Source organism: Lactuca serriola, chromosome 8 (genome assembly GCF_051521515.1).
Source record: "Lactuca serriola cultivar US96UC23 chromosome 8, Lser_US96UC23_V15, whole genome shotgun sequence".
Lineage (NCBI taxonomy): Eukaryota > Viridiplantae > Streptophyta > Magnoliopsida > Asterales > Asteraceae > Lactuca > Lactuca serriola.
Genome location: NC_136415.1, coordinates 33,190,268 through 33,217,867, shown reverse-complemented (window position 1 = coordinate 33,217,867; position 27,600 = coordinate 33,190,268). Strand labels below are relative to the sequence as shown.

The window sequence follows — 27,600 nt, the reverse complement described above, 5'->3', positions numbered from 1 at the left end:
TTAATGCCTTCGATGCAGTTACAATCATATGTTAACATTTCCTCGATCCAAAGGACAACCTAAAAAGTAGTTATTTAAAACATGTAAGCCAAGGCTTAGTGAATTCCCTCAATATACCATATACCACAATACATATACAATGCATACACATAATGGTCTTCAACGTAAAGCTGGTCCGCCCCTTTGGCCTCAAACTTCACGTTTGTCTGCCCTTTGGCCTTCAGCGTAATCCCAGTCCGCTGGAGTATATTGGTCACTTATATAGAAGACAAACAGTTCCACATGATAGGCAACTAACTAAGCTACTCTAGTGACCTAATTGCATACTATAGTACAAAAATTTCCTAACATACAAAGGATATATATATCAGAGTATCTAATATAGTGAGAAGAACTCACCTGGACAATTTCTCAGAGGATTAACAGTTAACCGATTAAATCAACTGGAGAGCAACCCGCCAATGAGGATTAACCTATAACACTTTAGCTTATTTGTTCCTATGGGAATCTGGTAAAGAAGGCTAGATCTTTCACTAATCCCAATAAATACTGAGATTTATATCAAATAAGGATATGTCAAGCAGGAAAGTTGGGAGGTAGGATCAATGGATCATTTCGGCATATGGCTTTTTTGAAATCCACCAACCAAGTCAACATGACCATTCTAGGCATCTCTCCTGTATGTGGATCAATCAGTAGTATAACTGGAATTACTGATAAATCTTATTTATAGGTTGCTAATAACAACTATGACTATAAATATAAGTTATACTTAAAATGTAGTATATGTAGCCTAACTTACAAAGAGTTTATAGAGAAAACCGGGGTAAGCGCTAGCAAAATTTCGAAACTGAAGGCTCCTTCTTTTCGGGCTCATAAACACTCTAAAGCCTTGCTAATTCGCTCTAAAACCCAAAAATATAGGACTTCAGGTAGGAAGGATCTCAAGAGAGTTTTTTTGGAGTGAATAATGGGGTGAATAATAATGAATCCTAGCAATCTTATTTAGAGTAAGGAGACGTGCCACGTCTACCTACCAGGTGGGTCGTGCCCTAGGGTAGGTGGGTTGGGTGGGCCGCTTTCTGCCACGTTTTCACTCATGGTCCTCATATGCAAGGAACATATCTAGAATTCACTTTTTACGATATGTAGAGTCATATCGGTTTAATTGCGAAACTTTGAAGAAGTATAACTTTTTCATACGAAGTCAGATTTAAGTGTTCTATATATCCATGAAAACCATATTGAAGTTTTCTACATGTCTATGATGATTATTTTGGCTCAACGAGTTCCTTACCCATTAGCTTCCTATTGTGAGGACAACTCATGCATCCTTGAAGACATAAATCTGACAACATGTAACACCCAAATTTTCAAATAATTTTTTACAATTTAAAAATACACTTTCATTCGCAAATAGTATAAAAATGTCATTGTATTTCATCTCAATCCATAAAAACACAACCCAAGATCATAATGTGTAAAAACTCCTCATGTGTGTACTGATCATGTCGACGCCTTCCCGCGATCCTCACTGGTACCTGAAACACATAAAACAACACTGTAAGCATAAATGCTTAGTGACTTCCCCAAAATACCACATACAACACACATTAGCCACTCGAGGCTATAACTCTGTTTGACCCTCTGGTCAATGTGTCTCAGTGGAACCCTCCAGTCCCATAACTCTGTGGACCCTTTGGTCCTAACTCTGTGAACCTTCCGGTCCTAACTCTATAAACTCTGTAACATACATAGCATAAACCGCATAGAAATCACATCATGAAAAAACATACAAAATACTCTGTCACATAACTCTAATTACCACTCTAGGTAAGGTATAGTGAGAAGACTCACCTCGGGTAACTCGGTAAACCTCGAACTCTTAAATACTACACTAGCCTCCACCTAATCACATAAATAATTACTCTAATTAATACAACTTCTAAAGGCTAGGCTAACCCCTCTCTCTATAAGTTCTCTAAAAAGGGTAAAAGACCATTCTACCCCTTTAATGGCTCATAAGTCCAAACACCGACTAAACCCTAAAAGTCAACCAAAGTCAATGGTCAAACTTTGACCCGACTCGTCGAGTGCACTCGCATGACTCGGCAAGTACATGCGTGTCCTCTTAGCCCTTGGTCGTCACTCGACTCGCTGAGTCAACCCTTCACTCAATGGGTCATCACAGGTCGCGAATCGCGGGGCAACCCGACTCGACTCGTCGAGTCCCTTATGGGCTCGACGAGTTCCTCCAATGACAACACTCATTTGACCTCTTGAGGTCAGATCTGCTTCTCTAATCTATAGATCTGACTTCCCCATGACCAATAACCATGTAAAGGTCGAATATTGACCCACATGCAACGTGTACAAGGTTTATTTTGGGTGAAATTCCTTCTAACATGGAAACCTAGTCTCCTTTCCTCCATAAACCATCATAAAGCAGAATGGGGAAAGCTCTCTGGACCTCTATGGATCCATATCTGAAGTCTATCATAGTAAGGGACCATAAACTTCACTTATCAAACCCAAAAAGGGCTATAGAAAACCCTAGATCATGGATCTAAACCCGAAACAGGAAGGGAGTTCGATTTGATACCTCAAACGTGTAGATCTGAACTTGAAAACCCTGGATCCACAGCTCCCTTGACCTCTTCTTGCTGGAAATGACTTCTCCTTTGTTTAAACACAACAAAATCGATCAATATGGCCTTCACTCACTCTCAACTCACTCAAGCTCTTAAGGGACACTATCTCCGGATAGGTAGCCGCACAAGAGGGCTTTAAGGTCCTTTAAATAGGGCTCAGGCCCGGGGAATTAGGGTTTCAGCTTACAGCGCAGACTCGTCGAGTCCACTCTTACCGACTCGTGGAGTCTATTCATTAATCAAGTCAGCATTCGCGGTCCTACACGACGAGTCGACGACTCAACTCGTCAAGTCCCTCTCTTTCCTCGCAAATAAATGAATAAATAATAATACCTGGAGTACCGGATGTTACAATTATCCCCCACTAGAATCATACTTCGCCCTCAATGTCACACACCACAAACAACTCTAAATGCTGCTCACGCATCTCTAACTCTGGCTCCCAAATCTGCTCCGACCCTCTTCGATGTTGCCACTGGACCTGCACCAGGGGCACCTCCTTGTTCCTTAGAACCTTGATCTTCCGATCCACAAACACAAACGGCCTCTCAACTTAATTCAAGTTGGCATCCACCTGAATATCCTCCAACGGTACCACTGCCGTCTCGTCGGCTATACACTTGCTCAACTGAGACACGTGGAAGGTATCATGGATCTGACTCAACTCCGCAGGTAGCTCCAGACGATATGCTACTCTGCCTACCCTGGCAGTCACCCTGATCGGACTGATGTACCCGGGCCCCAGCTTGCCCCTCTTCCTGAATCGGATCACTCCCTTCCAAGGAGATACCTTCAGGAGTACGAAATCCCCCACCTGGAACTCAAGCTCGGATCGTCGCCTATCCGCATAACTCTTCTGGCGACTCTAGGCTGTCAACAACCTCTGTTTGACCTATTGAATCTGATCAGTCGTCTAAAATACTGACTCAGTGCTGCCCATCACTCGTTGTCCGACCTCTCCCCAACATATGGGAGTCCGACACCTCCTCCCGTACAACAACTCAAAGGGGGGCATGCCAATGCTCGAATGGTGGTTGTTGTTATAAGAAAACTCAGCCAACGGCAAATACATGTCCCAACTTCCTCCGAAGTCCATCACACATGCTCACAGCATGTCTTCGAGCGTCTAAATCGTCCGCTCACTCTAACCATCCATCTGTGGGTGGTATGCGGTACTAAAATGCAGCCTTGTACCCAACTCCTCATGGAATTTCTTCCAAAATCTGAAAGTGAAACGCACATCTCGATCTGACACGATCGAGATCGGCACTCCATGTCGCAATATCACCTCTCTCACATATAACTCAGCCAGCCTCTCAACAGAAAAGCTCTCACTGATAGCAAGAAAGTGAGCGCTCTTCGTCAGCCGATCAACAATCACCCAAATTGCATCGACTCCCGTCGCAGTCCTTGGCAATTTGGTGATAAAATCCATGGAAATTTGTTCCCACTTCCACTCGGGAACCTCAAGTGGCTGCAACTTGCCATGCGGACACTAGTGCTTGGCCTTCACCCTGCGACAGGTCAAGCATCTCTCTATGAACCACGCGACATCACTCTTCATACAGGGCCACCAATACTCCCTCTTCAGGTCAAAATACATCTTAGTGGCCCCGGGATGGATCGAGAACCTTGATCTATGAGCCTCCTCCATCAGAATGGTACGTGCCCCACCCTCATATGGCACCCAAATCCATCCCTGAAAGGTCATAAGCCCATGGTTATCGGCAACAAACTCAGATATCTGCCCGATCACCCGCTCTTTTTTGCGGTTCTCTTGTTTCATGGCCTCTTCCTAGGCCTCCCGAATGGTGTCCAACACCAGAGTCATCACTATCAATCTCAAACAAACATATCATAACGGGGCATTCTACGCACTGCGACTCAGGGCATCGGCTACCACATTAGCCTTGCGCGGTGGTACAGGATCTCGCACTCATAATCCTTTACCACATCTAGCCATCTCCTCTGGTGGATATTAAGGTTGGGCTGATCCATCAGATACTTCAAACTCTTGTGATTCGTGTATATGGTACACCAGACCCCATACAAATAGTGATGCCAGATCTTGAGGGAGAACACCATGGCCCCCAACTCCAGATCGTGAGTAGGATATCTCATCTCATGAGGCTTCAACTGCCTCGATGCGTATGTTATCACATGACCTGTTTGCATCAGCACCGCACCCAATCCTGATATCGATGCATCACAATACACCACAAAATCCTCCATCCCCTCCGGAAGGGCTAATACTAGGGCTTCGCATAATCTCTGGCGAAGCGTCTCGAATGAGGCCTGCTTGTAACGCCCGCAAATCCGGGCTAGTCAATTAGAGGCAATAGGGGTCGAAAACGACTTTTCGACAAAAGATTATTTAGAATAAATAATCTTAACCAAGTTGTAGAATATGTCACAAGGTTTCCGTACATATAAAGAACACCGAAATCCGAGTTATAACGAAGAAGTTATGGCCCGTCGAAGTTTCGCGACGGAACCGGCACGACACCGGGAAGCGTAAATAGTGAATTTACGATAGAGCGAGATTTAGCCTTAGCGATCTAAACGAAAGTAGTAGAATATGTTAAACTAAGAACATCGATAAAAAGAACGCCCAAATCTGAATTCATATGAAGAAGTTATGATTTTTCGAAGTTTCGGACTAGCAGTGTATAACCCGAAATTCGAATATTAGATCGAGCGGTTTTTAGCCGACACGACCTAAAACAGAATCGAAGATCTCGTTAAGAGTAGTGTAACGAGAAAAAGATGGGTGAAAACGGACGTTGGATGAAGAACTTGAAAACGGAGGTCGTACGAGAAAGTTACGAATTTTTAAAGTTTATGATCAAATTTGCGAAGGCTGATAAGGACTTGATGACGTGGCGCGTTGTGGGCCGTCCATCGCTGATCAGTGAACGATTCGGATTCGGACACGCCTCGCTTCGCATTATGCCCAGCGTCCGAGTTCGGTACGCCCAGCGTACCCTCCGGTCTTATCCCTTCCGAGTGCGAGACAGCTAGAGTCCATCTGGCAACCCCATCCGAAGTTACGCCCCGCGTAGCCAAGGATTACGCCCAACGTAGTCTGAGGCCTCGCAGGGTATAAAAAGGGGCGAGGGTCTCCGCATTTTTCACACAATTTTCCTTCTCTCTCTAGATTTCTTTTTCTCTCTAAGGGTTTTAACCCTCCCCTAAGCCTAGGTGATCCCCTAGCACCCGAAGGAAGCCCTGAGGCTCCCGGAGTCCCGAGAAAAAGGAGTCTTTCGGTTTCGAAACGCTGCTCGAATTAAGTTCCGGTTTTCGATAAAATTCGCTGTAAGTGTGCTACGCTTACGTAGTTTTTTATATAGCTTTCAAATAATTATAAGAATGTTATTAGGTCCTTAAAATAATTATTTGGGCTATTATTATGAGTTAATTGAGTGTTATTAACGCTTAATAATAGTCACACTAATTAATTTTTCGCGGTTATCGTTAGACTAAACCCTAGTGGTATTGGTACTAGGTTTTATCGAAGGAAAATCGTTTTGAGAGTATCGAAGCGCTGTCCGAGTGCTGAGTCACCACCTTTCAGGTGAGTGCATAGTTACTTTCAGCTTACACATAGATATGGAGTATTTTATATAAATTACGTGTTGTGTGTGTATATTATCTATATACTTGCTATCTATGCTGGATGAACGTTTTATACATGTTTTCAATGATTTAAACTGTATATGTATTTTATATCTACAAAATGTGTTGGGTAAAACATGGGTAGATGTAATAGTTGTTGTGTGACAAAATAAAATAATGAGAGGCCTCGTTATAGATGTTCTTGATGATCTAGTCATCTAGCGGACTATAGATGACGACCACAGACTATTCTAGACAGTCCAGTGGAACACTAGCAAGCTCGCAACCTGTAGGTGTTTATTCGAACTATGTGTTTATTCGAACTGTGTGAACTGTGTGCTCACCAGGTGTACTCCATCCTCCATATGGTTGCCTTTAGGACTTTCATTGCCAAGGAATCCCCTTAGCAGTAGTGTCCATCCCAATGATAGTCCTTAGACTAGGTCCCTTGTGTTAGATGTTTTAGGGACGTAATGTGAGGATAACGAGAATGGGTAATTGGGTTGATTGTTTGATGTTTAAAAATAATAATTATATTATTTTGGGTTGAAAACCCTATGTGCTCACTAGGTTTCCCAACCTGACCCACTCAGTTTATTTATATCACAAGTGTTGATATGAAGTGACATTACACTGAGAGATTTAAAGAGATGTAGATCACTAGTGTAAATAATTGTAAGTTCTGTTTATGCTTATGTTTATGTATTGACAATGACATCCCAAACGTTTTAAAATGAATAAAATACGTTTCTTCGAAAATATTGTTAATAACGTATTTATCATGTTTTTCTGGGAACAAATTCCGCAACATTTTTTATGAAAAGAAGTACTCTGATTTTTATAAAGCATAAAGAAAATCAGTCTTTTCTGGCCGTGAAAATGGGGATGTCACAGTTGGTATCAGAGCATTAGTTTAAGAGAATTAGGAATATGGATTTATTTCTAGACTTAAACTTAGAATGCTAAGCGATGATTGTGAGGTTTGAGCACTAGCTTATTTTAGGAATAATGCCTAAATTGCTTTTATGTGCTAAATGATTTGCTATGCTATAGTTTGATCGGATCTATGGTCTGTTGCCGACCGGATCTGGAAACCTTATGTGTTTAGGATTCTAAATGTACGAATACGATATTAGAACTAGCATGTAAACGTTTTGGAGTGATAAGGATGATTTAAACGTCAATCCTAAGTAAAGGCCTAGATTCACCTTATCCGGTGTATAGATCAAGATGGCAAGGACCCGTAGAGGAAACGTGAATGCAAATGAGAATAGGAACCAACCCCCAGTGGTTCAGCAAATACCTATTGTAGAAGAAGTTGCACCTGAGCCAGTCACCATGGCTGGAGTTCAAGCCATGATTCGGGCTATGCTACCTGAACAAAGGGTAGAAATGAGGAGGATGTCAAATAGGGACGAACCTACTATGCCCACTGAGCAACCCGAGCTGATTCCCAAGCAATCGGAGGAAGGGAACTACAGCCGCCAAGTGAGTCAAGTGGGGACTCAAGATGGCCCTGAGAGGAGAAACTACAAGGACGGGCGAATGTACAAGAATTTCTTGGGTGCGAAACCACCAAGTCTCTCAGGAAGCCCAAAGCCTGTTGAGATTATGGATTGGATCTCCGAGATAGAAATGGTGTTTGAGAGCTGCGACTATAGCGAGAAACAGAAGACCATCTTCGCTGTAAGACAACTTAAAACTGGAGTTTTGAGCTGGTGGAAGCTATTGGCAGATACGATGCCATGAGGAGAAGCCTTAAGGATGTCATGGGAAGAGTTCTTGGAATAGTTGAAAATGCAGTACTGCTCGGAGATAGATCTGATAGACCTAAACAACGAGTTTCAGAACCTGAAGAAAGGGAATATGAGTGTTGATGAGTATGCCACCGCATTCACCGAGAGGATGAAGCTATTCCCCTACTTGGTGCCTACTGAACTCTCCAAGATTGATAGGTTTGCTAACGGACTGCCCACTGACTTTGGCCCAATGGTCAAAATGGCAACTACCTTGAAAATGGCTGTTAGGGCAGCTAAGAACGTAGAGGCCAAGATAAGAGAAAAGGGTCTAGAAAAAGATAAGGCAGGAGAGAAGCGAAAGTTTGAAGGATCTTCGAGGTCCAACAAGGAAAGAAAATTCTCAAAGCTTGGAGGAGGAGATGGAGGTGAAGCAAGATGGTGTGATAAATGCAAGAAGAAGTATGGTGGGAAGTGCAACGAAGAAGTGACTTGTTACAAGTGTGGGAGGACTGGTCATTATTCCAAAGACTGCACACATAATGATAAAGTATACTACGGATGTGGAGGCAAGGGGCAGATGTCCAGAGACTGCCCAAGGAAAAATAAAGCAGCAAGACCAGAAACGCCACCAAGGCCAAGGGCATTTCACATGATCCTCGACGAAGCAGAAAACCGTGCGAGGAATCAAGGATGAGGACTTCATATCGGAAGATCAAGTTATGTAGTAGCCATAGTATTTTATGATGTAGCCTATTAGAGGCATAGTCTAGGGTGAACTTGAACACCTATGTAATAGTTTCACGAAATAATAAAATCTTCATTTTGTTATCCGGTGTGTTAAATTGTTGTGTGATTTGCTGCATGGTGACTTGGGAAACTGAGGGACAATACTTGGGACAAGTATGAGTAGGTGTGAATGGTAGTAGAGGCCTATACTACCGGAAGCACATGACTCACACTTGGATCATGGAAAGTCACAAGGTTACCAAGAAGCTAGTAATTGATTTCGTTTTATTCAAGTATGTCGTTACCATTGATTTCGTTTTATTCAAGTCCCTTATGGGCTCGACGATTTCCTCCCATGACAACACTCATTTGACCTCTTGAGGTCAGATCTACTTCTCTAATCTATAGGTCTGACTTCCCGACGACCAATAACCACGTAAAGGTCGAATCTTGACCCACATGCAACGTGTACAAGGTTTATTTTGGGTGAAATTCCTTCTAACATGGCAACCTAGTCTCCTTTCCTCCATAAACCATCATAAAGCAGAATGGGGAAAGCTCTCTGGACCTCTATGGATCCAGATCTGAAGTCTATCATAGCAAGGGACATAAACTTCACTTATCAAACCCAAAAAGGGCTATAGAAAACCCAAGAACATGGATCTAAACCCAAAACAGGAAGGGAGTTCGATTTGATACCTCAAATGTGTAGATCTGAACTTGAAAACCCTGGATCCGCAGCTCCCTTGACCTCTTCTTGCTGGAAATGACTTCTCCTTTGTTTAAACACTCCAAAATCGATGAATATGGCCTTAACTCACTCTCAACTCGCTCAAGCTCTTAAGGGACACTCTCTCTGGACAGGTAGCCGCACAATAGGGCTATAAGGTCCTTTAAATAGGGCTCAGGCCCGGGGTATTAGGGTTTCAGCTTACAGGGCGGACTCGTCGAGTCCACTCTTACCGACTCGTCGAGTCCGTTCATTAATCCAGTCAGCATTTGCAGTCCTACTCGACGAGTCGACGACTCAACTCGTCGAGTCCCTCTCGTTCCTCGCCAATAAATGAATTAATAATAATACCTGGAATCCCGGATGTTACACAACAACTTGCTTTGACCTCTTGATCTGACCAATTTTTTAATTCTCCCAGTTGCCTTCTTTGTTTTTCTCTTGCACTAGTAAGCGTGATCCCAAACCCCCGAACACTCGGACCACGAATTCCTCTAACCCCTTGTATTGAAACCAAAAAATTAGACTGACTATTGATCCTCAAATCCAAATACTTAGTTCTCCCCCACTTAGAGTTTGAACCACCACTGACTAATGTCTGCGAACAACCAAGCCTCATACCGGCTCAAACAGATACATACCAAATCTTAATTCTCAAAGTGCATAACATGGAATAAGGGAAACTCTCGGATAATAATCAAATGATCCAAAGGAAACTCTAAATCTCATATGGAGACCTCAAAACTTCCCATACCAATCTTATCAAAGTCGACCAAGATACCAATTGATTAACAAGGCACCCTACAAATAGAACCTCACGTAATCAGAACTTGAATATGAAGAATTGACCTATAACCACACCCTCCTATAAAACATCAAAGGAACCATGAAGATGCTCTGACAATAGTTTCGACAAACCCAACATAACAATAGTACTCTCTTACCTGGATCAGAAGCATTTTGATGCAACCATATAGCCAGTACCTCATTGCATTCTTCCTTCGCTTGACATCCCAACTATGGATCCTTAAACAAACTGAGTGAATAACCAAATTAGGAATTCTCAAATTTGTCGACGTTTCTTGACCGTGCATTGGCTCATTCTTCCTCCGTCAGACTTCCAGTCTGATTTTTGAAATCCATATTTTGATCTACATCAAAGACATTGATCTTCTCAAAAATGGGTCAAAGACTCGATTCGCGATAAGATCTCCACTCTGGCCATCGAACCGAAGAACAATCGAGTCTCAAAAATCCGTATGTTGAAAGATGAAAACAATTTATAGTGAATCGAAGTTTACTCCTTGTGGCAGAACTAGCAATGAAAACACCATCCGTTTCTTCTATCTAGAAATACAAATTCGATCTCTTATCCGTCAATCACAGGAGGCTGGAATATAACCCTGTCATAGCGAACGACATCCCAAACCACCGACCGACCACCCAACCAAAGGCTGCAATCCATGAATCGATCATTATAATCGCTTCTTACTTGATTCCCGCGACTCAAACTGACAATACTTCGAACAAGGCCATAGAATCAACCAACTCGCATAGATATGTACCAATCAAAGCTAATCTTCCATGGCCCCTTAGGCCCCAACAACTACCAAAGTCATATTTATGCTGAGCAACCATAACCAAAAGACCAATAGAGAAAAAATTCGACTACAGCTAACCCCAGTGCTTTACCTCACTATCCACCAGCAACAAGTTCCATTATAACCTTTTTAATCTTTCTGATCCCTATATGGATTTTGTGCTTCTAGTATACAAGACCATACTACCTTCCACACCTATGCATACTCGTCCCATACTTTTTCTCAAAGTTCCCAAGTCGCTACACAAAACTACTGCTAAATGTTTTAAACACATATGCTCGTACTCCACTGAGCACATACCACTAATCTTACTAGACTTTTGTTCTAGGATTTCTCCTATATTCACTCTCACACCACTAAAAGTCTATTTCAATGGCATTGATTTCCTCGTGTATGCAAGTTGTAAATAATGAAAGATCATATAGATAGTCAGATGAGTGACTCTACCCTAAGTCCACAATTAAACAAGGAACATGAAGTAAGCTTAAGTCAAACATTCTAAGGCTATACAATTCTAATTATGTACAAATCTAAAGCCCTTACCTAACAACTAGTCAACATTAACATTAACTTCAGGTAGTACATAGCAACCAAACCCCTAAGGCTAAAGGCATCTCATATATCAGACAATCCTATCACGTAATCCATGAAGGGATCCATAGCCTATGCACTAGCATGCCTTTCTACCAGTTAGAATACCCACATATTTAGCAACTATGGGTATTTTGGGAACCACTTTCCAGTTCGAGCTCCGACTGATTGTACACATCGCAACTCCGTTCTCCTTTTATTAAAATTAATTCAAAATGTATGAAAATTTCTCATATCCTTAATTCAAGTTTGGAATCCCATGAGCGTTCATCCAAATTTTCAAACCAAGGCTCTGATACCAACTTGTAACGCCCAAATTTTCTGAACAAAATTTTAATTTTCAAAATAGAATAAACACTCGTTTTGATAAAGATATATTCAAGGTATAACCAGCTGTTCATAAGCCATAAATCAAAATCAGAGTTATAAACAAAAGCAACACGAAATCTCGAATCATAAATCTGTTGATGTGTGTGCATTGTCCCAGCTTCACCTTCCCACGGTTCGATAAGTACCTGAAAACTATGATACCTGAAGAAAACATGTCTCCGACCGCCATTAAAAATTAGCTTAGACAAATAAATGTAATAGGGAAACAGTGTCATACTGAGTTATATTGATAAATATACTAAAATACGCCCTTGCATATAAGAATAATGCGACGAATAGGATCAAAAATAGATGCGTGAAAAGTCATGTCACCTTAGAGTGTAACACCTCAAATTTCAAACCAAAATTTTCATTTTTTTTAAATTACCCAAAAATATTCATAAACCAAATCATCGGAAAATCACAAGTATCAAATACAAATCATCATCACAGATATTAGAGTGCCACAGAATTCTAGTAACAAACTCTCCCAACAACTGTTTACAATCAGACCTTCACTTTCTTGCGATCCTCAGAAGTAGTTGAAACACATATAATCAATAACTTTAAGCATGAAGCTTAGTGAGTTCCCTAATATATTTCATACAACACAACACATAAACAATTATGAGTTTTCAGCAACCCTAGAGACTACACGAAGTCTGAGTGACGAATCAGCACACCCTGTGGGTTATCAGAAACCCTGGAGACTACCCGAAGTCTCAGTCACACATAAACAACATAACACAATAATAACAGCGAGACCCAGCTGGTCATCACATATATAACTATTCTACCACATAGGTAAATATAAGTGAGGAGACTCACCTGATACTGCTGACAAACAAATCTCACACTTGAACTGCTAAAACTAGACTCTGCCTAATAACATAATAATTAACTGTAATTAATAAGTTAGGTCCATAACCCAACTCACATGTCCAAACCCCACATCTATAGTTAATACGATCCCTATGCACCATGTACATGAAAAACTTAGTGAGTCGGTGTCAAGCCTGCCTATGCTGGGCATTGCTAGAAGTACGCTCGACATACACTGTCTGATCCTAAAAGTCACTCCACAATGTCTTAATCATTAAGACATGCAATCCAAATATAGATCTGACCTCCATAGAATGTCTTTATCCATAACTTTAAGCCTTTGCATGGCTGAAATAAGCTTCAACCTCAAAACCCTAGATTAAACCATACTCACAACTACCACACTTTTGCATGGAAAGAAAGGGACCTTCAAGCAAGCATATTTATGACTCTAGATGTCCTAAAACACATGAAAGGAAGCTAATATGCTCTGCAATGCACCAAACTCACAAAGATCTAAGATTAGGATAAAAAGCTCATAATAACCCATTTAAGAGATCTAGAAAGAAACACACATAGGTATAAACTTTATACCTCCAAAAGATGCACAAGGTGAGGTAGTTTCTGGATCCAAAAGCTTGCAAGTAACACCAACTTCTTCAATAGCCTTCTTCTTCTTCAACAAGAGAGCACCAAAAATCTAAAAAGCTTCGAAATCTTCACACACAAGGATGAAACTCAAGATTAGGGTTCAGAAGGTGTAAATGTTGTCTTTAGAAGGTCCAAGGGAGGTATAATGTTGATTAAATAGGGAGCAAACCCCTAAATTTTTGGGAAGTACATGACAAAGTGATTCCAAATATATAAACTTAGTAAAAATTTGACTTCATATGAACAAATTATGGTGTTTACTAGAAATAAAAATCATCCTTGTAAATAATTTTACAACGTAAAATTTTTACGAAGAGATCGTTAAAAAGGATCATCATAGTACTTCTCAATATAAGAATATTGATACAAAAATGTCAAGAATTGAGCCTGTACGGGGAAGTTATGATTTTTACAAAATCACTTCTTGATACCCCCGTTAAGCCAAGAGATGAAAGTTAAAACTTATCAAAACAACCTAAAGGAAAGTTGTAGTGCAAGTCAAGAGCATCACATGGGTTAAAGAGGATAAAGAATGGAGCTCTTACACAAGAGATATGAGATTTTCAAAAAAAAAACATTGTGCCCATTAGTATTCTCTACATCGCCTTCTTCTCCTTCTTCGCATCGATCATGAATGCTAGGTATGATGTACATCCTTTGGCCAAACACTTTTTAGCTTTTATCATGGAGATAATTCTGGAATTCACTAGGCGTTTGTCCCCGTACACCACAAATGACTCTTTTCTAGGAGGGTTAATCTCACCATCTTTTTCCTACATAGCATCTCGTCGTTGTTTGCACTAAGCCAATCCATTCCTAATACTATGTGGAATCCATTTAGCTCAATGGGCAACAATTTCTCGTGAAACTTATTCCCATTCAATTCAATGACAATGATCTTCATGCATTCTCTAACAAGTACAAACTTGCCACTATCAACTTCTACTACTAGAGCATTATCTAGTGTATCTACAGGCAATGCTAGTCTTCTACCAAATTTGTGCGAAATAAAGGAGTAATTAGCTCTAGAATCAAACAATCTATTAGCAGGCATGTCATTTACTATAAAAGTACCTAAAGCGACATTTTCTTCTTCCTTCATGTCACACCCCCAAATCTGTATTCAAGTCATTATATACATGACACCAAAAGGTTAAAAGACATGAGTCAATGAAGCTCCGTCTTCTTAAAAATCCATGGATGTACCTGTTTACTGATTTCCCGAGAATACAAGTAGTTTTCAAAAGGTGTCAAAAATTAAGTTGGTGAGTTCATAAGCATGTTTGTAATCGAAATCTATTGTTTGTTCCTTAAAAATGTTAGTGTGTATTACCATAAAATCCTATATTTTCTGTTGTAATATGTTGTACTCCAAACATGTAATTGTTATTGTACTCTGAAATGGTATAACTTAGTTTTGAATTCACATAAAACCATGAAAAGTATGTTTTCTCTACATAATATTAGTATTCTATATTTATACTTGTATGAACATAGTATAATTGTAACTACCTGGATTTACCTACTATACTTGTAAAAAACTGTATTGTAGTTTTATTATTTTATAAAACTATGTGAAGTTATTTAAGTATTCATACACTAATCGTATAGTTCAATACCAAATTGTGAGTTATGATTACCATACTTGATGACATCAGAATGCCTGAACATAACGTTCTTTAGGCGTGGTAATTGGAACGAAATTTATCACCACAAGCGTGTCGGACTAGCTGTTGCAAGCAGCTTAGGTGCAGGATTGCCGGTCCCGTATAGATCTATACACAAGTGTCACGCTCTCCCTCTAGGAGACTCTGGTTATAATTTCAGGACTGGGATTGAAGTATGTCTCACAAAGCTATATCGACGGTTACGTGTAGAAGAATGAAAACTCATTTTTGAAATGAATAAACTGTATGTGAGTCTCATAAACTATACTTATCATAGTTTATATGTTTGTTTCTGTAATGTAACCCGAACTTGTATAATAGTACGTTTGTTCTATAAACTATATCTATTATAGTTTATATGTTTGTTTATGTATGAAAAGGTCAATTTGAAACTATTTGAATAATATTGATGTTTATCAAAAATTTCTTGTGTTTTACTTGTATTCCCCCTTAAAATATTGAAAAATTATGAAAATGTAGGGATATGAACTCAGCTAATAAGTGGTGATTTGGGCAGCGTTTCGCTACTTGAAATTACGATTTTCTTGTGAAAATTGAGTTTCGCGTGGGCAGAGTTTGAACTAGAAAATATTATTTTCTCGAGGACTTCGGGGCTCAGGGCTTTCTTCGGGTGTTAGGGGGTTTCCCTAGGCTTCGAGGGGTTAAAATTGGCTTAAAAGGGTGTTTAAAGTGAAAGGAGAAATGAAATTGGTAAACTAAACCCGAAGGATTCGCATGCTATTTATAGGAGTCTGAGGCCTCGCATTACGTTGGGCGTACCTCGGTACGCTGGACATAGATACGTGGCCTCTGATCGGGTTCTGAGCTCTGGACGCGCCAAGGCTACTGATACGTGTCGAAGTTAGTCCGAGTACGCTGGGCGTACTCCTTTATACGCTGGGCATAGTGGTTACGTGCATTCTGTTCAGTTTCCGGGCTTCAGATGTGCCAAGGCACCTAACACGCATCGAGGCTAGTCCGAGTACACGGGGCGTACTTTTTTTTACGCGGAGCGTGCTCCTTCGTGGATTTATTTTTCAAACTTCAAAAATTCGTAACTTTTGCATACGAGCTCCATTTTTGACGATATTTATATCCACACGTAGGTGAGACTGTGCTCTACAACTTTCGTTTAGACTCCATTAGCTAATTTTGAATTTTTTTTTAAAGTCATATTTTTTACAGGTCGGGACAGGAAAAATCCGTTAAAAATTCATTACTTCTTCATCCGACATCCGTTATCGTCTGTCTTTTTACCGTTGAACTACTATTGACGAGATCTTCGATTCTCGTTTAGGTTGTGTCGGAAAAAAATTGTTTGATCTTTAATTCGAATTTCGGGTTGTGTACTGCTATATCGAATTTTAGAAAAATCATAACTTCATACGAAGTCAGATTTGGACGTTATTTTTATGCGCACTCTCGGTTTAACATATACTACAACTTTCATTTAGATACCTAAGGCTCAAAATCATTTTATTGTAAATTCACTTTTTACGTTATACAATGTTTTGCCGATTTTGTCATGGATCTTTGATAGGTCATAACTTCTTCATTCTAACTCGGATTTCGATGTTCTTTATATTTTCGGAATCCTTGTTATGATCTCTACCACTTTATTCATCCTAATCATTTTTATTTAACATTTTATTTTTGACGATCATTTTTATTACATCTGTTAAAAATAATTAAATGCACATAATATTCAAATAATTTCTCTTTATTACTTTAAAACTAGCTACAATGGTTGACCTAGACTATTACATAGACTTGGAATATTGGGTTGTTACATTATCCCCCCGTTAGAGGGAATTTCCTTTTGAAATTAGTTATAAAGTGGTACTTATGAATTAGAGAAAAGATGTGGATATTTCTGTTTCATATGATCTTCCCGTTCCTAAGTGAATTCTGGTCCCCGCTTGGCATTCCAGCGAACCTTCACTATTGGTATACAGCTTTGTTTTCTTCTTTTTTTCCCTTATCCATGACCTCCATTGGTTCTTCTATGAAGTGTAGACTCTCGTTTAATTCGATTTCGTTGAGTGGAATTTCAAGGGTCTCCTCTGACTGAAACTTCTTGAGATTTGAGACGTGAAAAGTGGGATGAATGTTGCTGAGTTCATACGGTAGTTTGAGTTTATAAGCAACCGGACCAATTCTAGCAAGAATCTCGAATGGTCCGATGTACCTTGTACTTCATTTTCCACATTTACCAAAACGTATCATTCCTTTCCAGGGCGAGACCTTTAACAAGACGCGGTTACCAACTTAGAATTCCAAGGGTTTTCGCCGTTTGTCTGCATAACTCTTCTGTCTGTCTCTAGAAGCTTTCAATCATTCCCGGATTTGTACAATCTTTTTTGTGGTTTCTCGAATGATCTTGGGACCGGTTAGAGTACTGTCGGGTACTTGGTTCTTGGATAGTTGCGTATCACCCACTTTAGTCCAGCATAAAGGGGATCTGCACTTGTGGCCATAGAGGGCTTCAAAGGGTGCAACTTTGATGCTAGTATGATACCTGTTGTTGTACGAGAATTCAATGAGTGGTAAAAGGGTATCCCAAGCTTTACCAAAATCTATCACATAAGCCCTTAACATGTCTTCCAGCATTTGTATGGTTCTCTCACTTTGTCTATCAGTCTGAGGATGGTACACTATACTCATGTCAAGATTTGTTCCCAAGGACTTTTGCAGTGATTGCCAAAATTGTGAGGTAAATCTACTATCTCTGGCAGAGATAATGGATATTAGCACCCCATGCAATTGAACTATTTCTTTAATATACGTGATTGTTAACTTCTCTATTTTATCACTTTATTTTATTGGCAGGAAGTGAGTGGATTTGGTTAGTCTATTGACGATTAGCCAACTGGTGTCATGACCACCCATGGTCCTGGGTAACTTGGTTATGAAATCCATTGTAATCCGCTCCCACTTCCACTCAGGTATTTATGGTTGTTGTAATAAACCTGAGGGCTTTTGATATTCTACCTTGACTTTGGCACAACTTAGGCACTTACCCACATAGGTAGCAATTTCAGCTTTCATGTTCGGCCACCAACAAAGTTTCTTAATGTCCAAATACATCTTGTCCGATCCTGGATGAACGGAGTATCGAGTTTCATGGGCTTCATTCATGAAAATATCTCTGTAGCCACCAAACTTTTGTGTCTAGATCCGGTTCATGAGATAACGAACTCCCTCACCCTTGATTTCCAAGTTCTTTTCCATTCCCCTTAAGGCTTCACCGGTCATGTTCTCAGGTTTCAAGGCTTCCAGCTGAGCCTCCATGATTTGTGTGGATAGGTGGGAATGGATGGTCATGGTCAGAGACTTTACTCGGCGGCCCGAGTACTCTTTCTGACTGAGGGCATCTGCTACCACATTGTCTTTGCCGCGATGATAGTGAATCTCACATTCATAATCATTGAGTAGCTCTACCCATAGTTGTTGTATCATGTTAAGTTCCTTCTGATCAAAGATATGCTGGAGGCTTTTGTGATCAGTAAAGACTGTGTATTTCATACCATACAAGTAATGCCTCCAGATCTTCAAAGCGAAAACCACTGCTCCCAATTCGAGATCATGCGTGGTATAGTTGACCTCATGATTCTTAAGTTGTCTCGAGGCATAAGATGAATTTTCATCGTTGCATAAGATCACAACCTAACCCTTACTTGGACGCATCACATTAAACTAAAAAATCTTCCGTCCATTCTAGGATGGACAAGACCCGTGCGCTGCAGAGGGCTTGCTTTAGTGTCTGGAAAGCAGTCTCTTGTTTCTCCTCCCAATTAAAGGTTACACCCTTCTGATTTTGGGTTGTGAGTGGCTTCACGTTCTTTGAGAAGTTTTGAATGAATCTCTTATAGTAGCCAACGAGACCTAGAAACAAACGAATCTATGTTGAGGTTCGCGGGGTCGCCCAATTTTTGATAGCTTTGATCTTGGAGGGATCCAAATGTATCCCTTCTTCACTAACTACATGACCCAAGATATATACCTTCCTGATCCAGAATTCACACTTTGAGAACTTTGCGTACAACTTCTCTTCCCTTAAGATTTCCAAGACTTGTCGTAAGTGTTGGTTGTGTTCTTCCTTACTTCGGGAATAGACTAGTATATCGTTAATGAAAACTATAACAAACTTGTCTAAGTAAGGTTGAGATAGGCAGTTCATCAAGGTTGAGTTAATGTAATGACACCTCCCGTGCCATCAAACGATCGAGGTTTAGCATTTGTGAAATCCTTGTATGAACATTCCTTTAGATGACCATGATTATCCCCATGATTAGAAGGATGGGCACCACTACCTGCTCCACTGACACCACTGGCGTTGATATGTGCTATTGTTGCTGCCACGGCGGCAGCTACTGCTGCTTGAAAGACAACAACATCATATTGTGAAAGTGGCGGTGGTGGTGAATTTGGTGGATTGCTGTTCTTTATGTTGGACTTCCTTGGAGGCATCTTTATCTATAATGATTTAATAAAAATGGTGATAAGTACTGTATAGTGATCATGAGTCAGGTGATATTGAATAAGACATATATTAATTCTAATTGCATTATTTCTTGACAGTTATAGTGTCCTATTAGGTGGCTTACTATAAAAGTCTAATAATATAAGTAAACAATCGTCAATTTTGTTTATAGCAACACTTGTAATGAATTTGTATAATGTATTCCGCACAAGGTTCTTCTTCATTCATTTGATGTATAAAAGTTGTATGTAATTAAGATTGAATAGATTGTCGAACATAATAGGTCTATAGAATTTTAATTACATAATACCTTAACATATACACTAAATAATTATATATTTTCCATGAGTAAACAAAATGTTATGAAAATTATGCTAACTCCCAATGAAATAAAATGCTTGTCATTTGATACATCTTTTTGTACATACGGTTGGAAACATTTAACCTTGATATAGATTTATATTATATATACATAAAGGAAAATTTTGACCTACGAGTATTGTATTCACTTAATCGTAGGGTGGAGTTTTACTTATAGATAAAAGTAGTATACATATCCTTGATCCTAGTTGATATCAAAATAGAAGTAGTCTGATGCTCTTTTCCCATCAAACGCCTCTCTAGTGTGGTTTGGTGCTCTCGAAGTGCTCTGATTTCGGCTTGAGCAACAACCATCTCTTCTTGAAGCATCACAGTATGTTGTCTGGTTTGATCATGATCTTCGTCCAGACGATGAATATTAACGACGTTAACTTGGGAGGTAACGTTAACTTCCAGAATTCGGTTAATCGATATTCGTGATTGACTAACCTGGCGAGAAATGTGGCATACTATAATAGGGAGGGCCCTGTCAGCTGAACCTCCATTGTTGATGTTGTAGAAGCCTCTCTTTATATCGAAAGGAGGGCGTTATCCTTGCTGATGGCTCCACCTTAGTGGGTTTTCGCCCCATGCTGGTATCGGACCTTGGAAATCCTGTCTGGTTGCGGGGTTTTGTACAACCAGTGGTGGGTTGTATACTTCTGGATATGAGTTTGTACCTTCTGGATTCTCTTCTTCTTCATCTTCCTCCTCCTCGGGATCCTCTTCAGGATCATCTTCAACTCAACCATTATTTCCTTGATCAGGGAAGTAGGGATCTCCATGCAGGGGATATCCTGCCATAATGTCTATACGAGAAATTAAAGGTAAGAAGCATAGAATGAATGTAGTTTTATAGTATTACAAAATACTCCAATAGTATTTTAAATTTGTATAATAAAGGTTCTCTGTATGGTTTATCGGTAAGTTTCAGACTTGTTGCAACACTACGATCACTCCCAAACACATTTTGGTCATATCTCAAATAAATATAGTTGATCAGACTATATTTATCCCAAATATGATTACATAACTGTCTAACTTAGACTGTAGTGTTCAACGTCTAAATACTTTTGTTTTGTTCTTCATGTGATACTTGTCCTGGTATGTAAACATGTATGTATACTTTTATAAAAATATTGTTATATTTTAAAAGTATAACTCTTAGTCAGAGTGCTTTAGCCCAATTATATTTATAATTGTATATCTTTTATGGTTTGATATACTTAGTTCATTATAAACAATGCTATGATACGAATCTACCACACCCCCAAAATATGAATAGCGGAAACGTTCGGGGGCGGAGGTCTTCATGTATAGTATCACAACAATTGCATAATAGTAATCAAAGTACAAAACCCATGCATTAACAAAGTATAATTTTTTACATATGTATTCAAGTCATTGTATACATGACACCAAAAAGTTAAAAGACATGAGTAAATGAAGCTTCGTCTTCTCAAAAATCCATGGATGTACTTGTTTACTGATTTCCTGAGAATACAAGTAGTTTTGAAAAGGTGTTAACAATTAAGTTGGTGAGTTCATAAGCATGTTTGTAATCAAAATTTGTTGTTTGTTCCTTAAAAATGTAAGTGTGTTTTACCAGAAAATCCTATATTTTCTGTTGTAATATGTTGTACTCCAAACATGTAATTGTTATTGTACACTGAAATGGCACTACTAAGTTTTAAATACACATAAAACCATGAAAAATATGTTTTCTCTGCACTATAATAGTATTCTGTGTTTGTACTCGTATGAACATAGTATAATTGCAACTATCTGGATTTACCAGCTGTACTTGTAAAATAATGTATTATAGTTTTATTATTTAATAAAACTATGTGAAGTTATTTACGTATTCATACACTAATCATATAGTTCAATGCCAAATTGTGAGTTATTATAGCCATACTTGATGACATCGGAATGCCTGAACATAACGTTCTTCAGGCGTTGTAATTGGAACAAAATTTGTCACCACAGGCGTGCCGACCTAGCTGTTCCAAGCAGCTTAGGTGCGGGATTTTCAGTCCCGTATAGATCTATCAAAAGTGTCATGCTTCCCTCCAGGAGACTTTGGTTATAATTTCAGGATTGGGAATGAAGTATATCTCACAAAGTTATATCGACGGTTACGTGTAGAATAATGAAAACTCATTTTTGAAATGAATAAATTGTATGTATGTCTCATAAACTATACTTATCATAGTTTATATGCTTGTTTCTGTAATGTAACCAGAACTTTTAAAATAGTGCGTTTGTTCCATAAACTATACCTATTATAGTTTATATGTTTGTGATATGGGCTTATTTAGTCATAGAAATCATTCATTATTTTATTAATTATTGTTGATTTTATATAATTTTATGGACAAAAGGTACTTAATTAGCTTAATATTTCAATTTCAGCAATAAAAGACATGCTTGGATGTAAAAGGAAGAGGATTGCGTGATTGGAAGCTTGGAGATCAAGGATTAAAGGAAGAAGCTAAATAAAAGAAGAAGCTCGACGAGTTTTTAGCATAAACTCGACGAGTTTATTAGAATATTCTAGATTTGAGGATGCCTTGCCGTACACACCGAACGCGCGAATTATTAAAAAAACTCGTCGAGTTATTATCAAAAACTCGACGAGTTGGGTCGATTTTTGGAAACTATAAATAGATAACTTATAGGCCCGAAAACCTAAGTTTTGCTGGAGGCTAGCTGCGACTTTTGAAGACCAGAAGGGTTCTTGGAGCTGCTATTTTCGAGATTGCAACCTAAGAAACAATTTAGAAGAGAATCAAAGGCAAATAATCATTCTTCTTTTCTTAATCTTTGTTTTGAACCATGTTTGAATCATTAGATTTTGATTTTAGGTTATTACTGGCTGTAGATATGAGCTAAAAGCTTTTTTACTTCTGTTTGGATGAGATAATCTTATGAACATGGTTTGATTGAGTGGTTGAATTGATATTAATTTGGTTATTCATCTTGTTAAGCTTATTAAAGATCCTTATGTATTGATAATAAATGTTTTTAGTTAACAAATAAGTGATTGAGTTGCATGAATATCTTCTTGATTACTTGATTCATAGAGTTTTATGAATATAAGATTGTATGCCTAGGAATAGTGAAGATGAAACTAGGGTTAACTATAAAATATGTAAATCAATGTGTGAGCATGTGTGATGAACAACCATACATGAATTGATTGAATTAAACCAATTTAATTAATTATTATTATAAGTCTTACTTGATACGAACTGAACACTAGGAAACTTGTTAATTTAGTCACTTGATCACTGTTTGAATTAACTTGTCTACTAAAGGATTGGTAATAATGAACATGAACCCAATCACATTAGGAATCGGTAACCATTGACATATTAATTCATTGCACCTGCCACGAAATCAACCATAGGAATAAGTGAATCGAATCTAAGCAGAAGCTTCTTTTATCATTGAATCTAGTTGTCCTTTCTTGTTCTTCTTAGTTGTTAACTGTCTTTGTTTGAAAGTTAATTGATTGATTAAGTTTGTAGTCTTGCAAAACTAGATAAACCCCCTCTTTTATTAATTGTTTTTTAGTTAGGTAATACTAGTATTTAATTTGATTGTTACCGTTCCCTGTGTTCGATACCCTACTTGCTTAAACTAAATTACTATCGATAGGTACACTGCCTGCGTGTGTTTTTTTACATTTGAGTTTGTTAGGATTAAAACTAGTTTGTTTCACACACATCAAGTTTTTGGCGCTGTTGCTGGGGAACGGTTCTAATAATTATATTGTTTGCTGGTATTATCGATCCTTTGTGTTAGATCTTTCTTGCATAAAGTTACCTGTTTTCAGTTCTTATTGATTTTCTATAGTTTTGCATTAAACTCGTCGAGTTTATTCTTCTGTTAACAGTTTCGTAAATTCTTCGTTTTTGTTCGTTTTACGCTTGTTTTTCTGTTTTATTTCAGGTTTTTATGACCCGAGGCTCCAGTTCTACACTAGTTCCACCCGTAGACAATCCAGAGTTGATTATTCGCAAACAAAGAGGAAAAGGGATCGAGTCCGACACATCCACGTTTGGTGAAGAAAGCAATTCCGATCAAGGAGATAATATGGCCGACATCGCCGACATACCGATGGGAGATTACAAGAAGTGCATAAGAGATGGTACCGGGCCGGGACTCGTGCAACCTGCAATTCTAGCTACCGCCAATTTTGAGTTGCTCGCACAACTAAAAGACATTCCATTCCATGGAAAGGAGCACGAAGATGCCTACAAGCATATTGAAGAAGTTATGGACATTGCTGACTATTTCCATATGCCAAATGTGCCTCGCGATACTGTCTTACTACGGATGTTACCGGTTACATTCAAAGGAGCCGCGAAGGAATGGTTGAAATCTTTACCCCCCAGATCCATTACAACATGGAAAAAGATGCGCGAGGAGTTCATTGACCAGTTTTGTCCACCTTCTAAGATTGCAAAATTGAAGAAAGCAATTGCTAACTTTGAGCAATTGTCGGGAGAATCACTCTATGAGGCGTGGGAAAGATATAAGGGGTTAATAAGAAATTGCCCTCAAAACGACCTAAACGTGCAACAGGAGGTGTCTATCTTTTATGATGGCGTGAACGTCACAACCAGGCAATTACTAGACTCCCAAGGACCCCTCACGAAGAAAGCACCAGCTATCATTAAAACATTGGTGGAAGAATTCTCAAAACAATCAAGAGAATACCATAATCCAAGGAACGATACAGCTAGAGGCATGGTTAACTCAGTTTCCGATGACATGGCAGCAATGATGGCCAAACTAGAAATTATGGATCGTAGGATGACAAAGATGGATCAATCCATCCATGCCATAAGGGTGGGTTGTGACAATTGTAGCGGTCCCCATCTTACTAAGGATTGCGATCTTGATGAGAACGGCAACCGGAAGGCACAATTTTGTTATTCGAGTGGCGATAGGTTTGATGATGATTGGCAAAAGCCCAAGAAGGAATGGCTCCCCTACGACGAGTACAAGAAGGAAAAGGAGGAGAAGTATAGGCAAAAAGCATGCGGGTTTAATCAAAAAGAAGAACCGGCGCAAGAGAAGAAGACGAATCTTGAAGCTATGTTAACTCAATTCGTTAGTGCTTCCGAGAAAAGGAACGACGAATCCGATGCAACCATTAGAGATCAACAAAAGATGATGAAGGAGCACCAAACCATGATGATGGATCAACAAGCTCTGCTACGGAATCAGCAAGCTTCAATCTTGAATATTGAAAAACAGCTTGGGCAACTTGCCAAGCAATTCAACGAAAGAACACCAGGCGGGCTTCCTAGTGAGACGAAAAAAAAACCAAAGGGCGCGCATATTAACATAGTGACAACAAGGAGCGGGAAGATAGTCACACCCCTCACTCCAATCCCATGTACAGATCAAAAGAGGCAAAAGAAAAAGATCAAGAAAATCCGAATTCGCCAACAGTAGACAAAACTCGTCGAGTTCCTGATAGAAACTCGACGAGTTCCGCACCTGATGAGCAAAATAATTCAAAAGCTGAGCCATTTAAGCCACCATTACCATTCCCGGGCCAAGCTCGACAAGAGAAGCAGAATGAAGACTACCAGAAGTTCCTGGAGCACATAAAGGCCTTACAAATCAACATTCCATTCATCGAAGCAGTCGCGCAAATGCCAAAGTATGCAAAGTTCCTAAAAGAACTTCTCACAAATAGAAAGAAGATGGAGGAAGCATCCAAGGTAGTCTTAAATGAGAACTGTTCAGCCGCAATGTTAAACAAACTACCAAAGAAAAAAGGTGATCCGGGTAGCCTAACCATTCCTTGCCAATTCGGGAATTTAGCCACTAGCTATGCATTGGCCGATTCGGGGGCAAGTGTGAATCTCATGCCATACTCTTTCTTTAAAAAGCTAAACCTTCCGGAACCGAAACCAATCCAAATGCCGATCCACTTAGCAAACAAGACGGTGACATTCCTGAGAGGTATATGTGAAGATTTATTGGTAAAAGTCGATAAGTTTGTCTTTCCGGCAGATTTCATTGTGCTAGATATGGAGGAGGACCATCAAGTGCCAATAATCCTTGGAAGACCATTTTTGAATACCGCGGGTGCCATAGTAGACATACGAGACTCAAGGCTTACCCTTCGAGTGAGGGAAGACTCAGTTATTTTTGGAATGGATCAAGCCATGAAACATTCGAAGTGTAGTGATGATACTGCCTTTTCTGTAGATGTCTTGGAAGAATTATTAGAAGAATGGAAAGAAGACGAAGCAAGCGAACATATTTCGACTTCAGAAGATGATTTTGATGCTGAGAGAGATTTGAAAGAATTAGAAAGACTTCTTGAAGAATCAGAATACGAAGAACTGATAAAGTCAACAGAACAAAAAACTCGACGAGTTTCTACGAAAAATCAGGATATGAGGAAAGTTTTGTTCTAAACTCGTCGAGTTTAATTCCAGAACTCGACGTGTTTGCTGTTCAGAGCACACAATTGGAGCTGAAAACGTTACCAGAACACTTAGAATACGCATTTCTCGAAGAAGGTAGGCAAAAGCCTGTGATCATTGCATCGAACCTCACCCCAACTGAAAAAGATCAATTAGTTAAGGTTTTGAAGAAAAGAAAGAACGCCATTGCATGGAAAATCACCGACATAAAGGGGATAAGCCCTTCTTATTGTGGAAAATCACCGACATGAAGAAGGAGCAACGCCAGTGGTGCAACATCAAAGGCGTTTGAACCCAAATATGCAAGAGGTAGCTAAGAAGGAGGTGGTAAAGCTATTGGATGCGGGGATCATTTATTCAATTTCCGATAGTCCATGGGTAAGTCCCGTTCAAGTAGTGCCGAAGAAAGGAGGGATGACAGTCGTGGCGAACGAAAAGAACGAGCTTATTCCTACGCGAACGGTAACCGGTTGGCGAGTATGCATCGATTATCGAAAGCTAAACGATACTACTTGCAAAGACCATTTCCCTTTACCCTTTATTGATCAAATGCTTGAAAGATTATCCGGTCATTGCTATTATTGTTTTTTAGATGGATTTTCATGTTACTTCCAAATACCAATCGATCCGAATGATCAAGAGAAAACAACCTTCACCTGCCCTAGTGGAACGTTTGCATACCGAAGAATGCCTTTTGGGTTGTGCAATGCGCCTGCCACTTTTCAACGATGCATGATGGCAATATTTCACGATATGGTGGAGAAGTTTATGGAAGTATTCATGGATGATTTTTCCGTGTTTGGTTTTTCTTTTGATAATTGTCTTACTAATCTTGACTTAATGCTTGCTAGGTGTGAAAAGACCAATTTAGTTTTGAATTGGGAAAAATGCCATTTCATGGTTAAAGAAGGCATTGTGTTAGGTCATAAAGTGTCCAAGGCAGGGATTGAGGTGGATCGAGCAAAAATTGACACCATTGCTAAATTACCACCACTAACCAATGTGAAGGGCATTAGAAGTTTTTTGGGTCACGCGGGTTTTTACCGTCGTTTTATAAAAGACTTTTCTAAAATAACTCAAACTTTAACTCAGCTACTTTTAATAGATGCACCTTTAAATTTTTCAACAGAATGTTTA

At 39.3% G+C, this 27,600-nt stretch overlaps 1 protein-coding gene and 1 non-coding gene across 2 annotated transcripts; one reads left to right on the top strand and one right to left on the bottom strand.

Annotated features, from left to right (window-relative positions):
• Positions 1–24,478: 24,478 nt before the first annotated feature.
• LOC145071653 (small nucleolar RNA R71) lies at positions 24,479–24,585 on the bottom strand. The gene has a single exon (XR_013690660.1). It is a non-coding gene; the product is annotated as a small nucleolar RNA R71 (small nucleolar RNA).
• A 1,095-nt stretch (positions 24,586–25,680) lies between these two features.
• LOC145066772 (uncharacterized) lies at positions 25,681–26,454 on the top strand. Its single transcript, XM_079014046.1, has one exon. It carries the CDS (start codon positions 25,681–25,683, stop codon positions 26,452–26,454), a length of 774 nt encoding a protein of 257 aa, XP_078870172.1.
• The last annotated feature ends 1,146 nt before the right edge of the window (positions 26,455–27,600 follow it).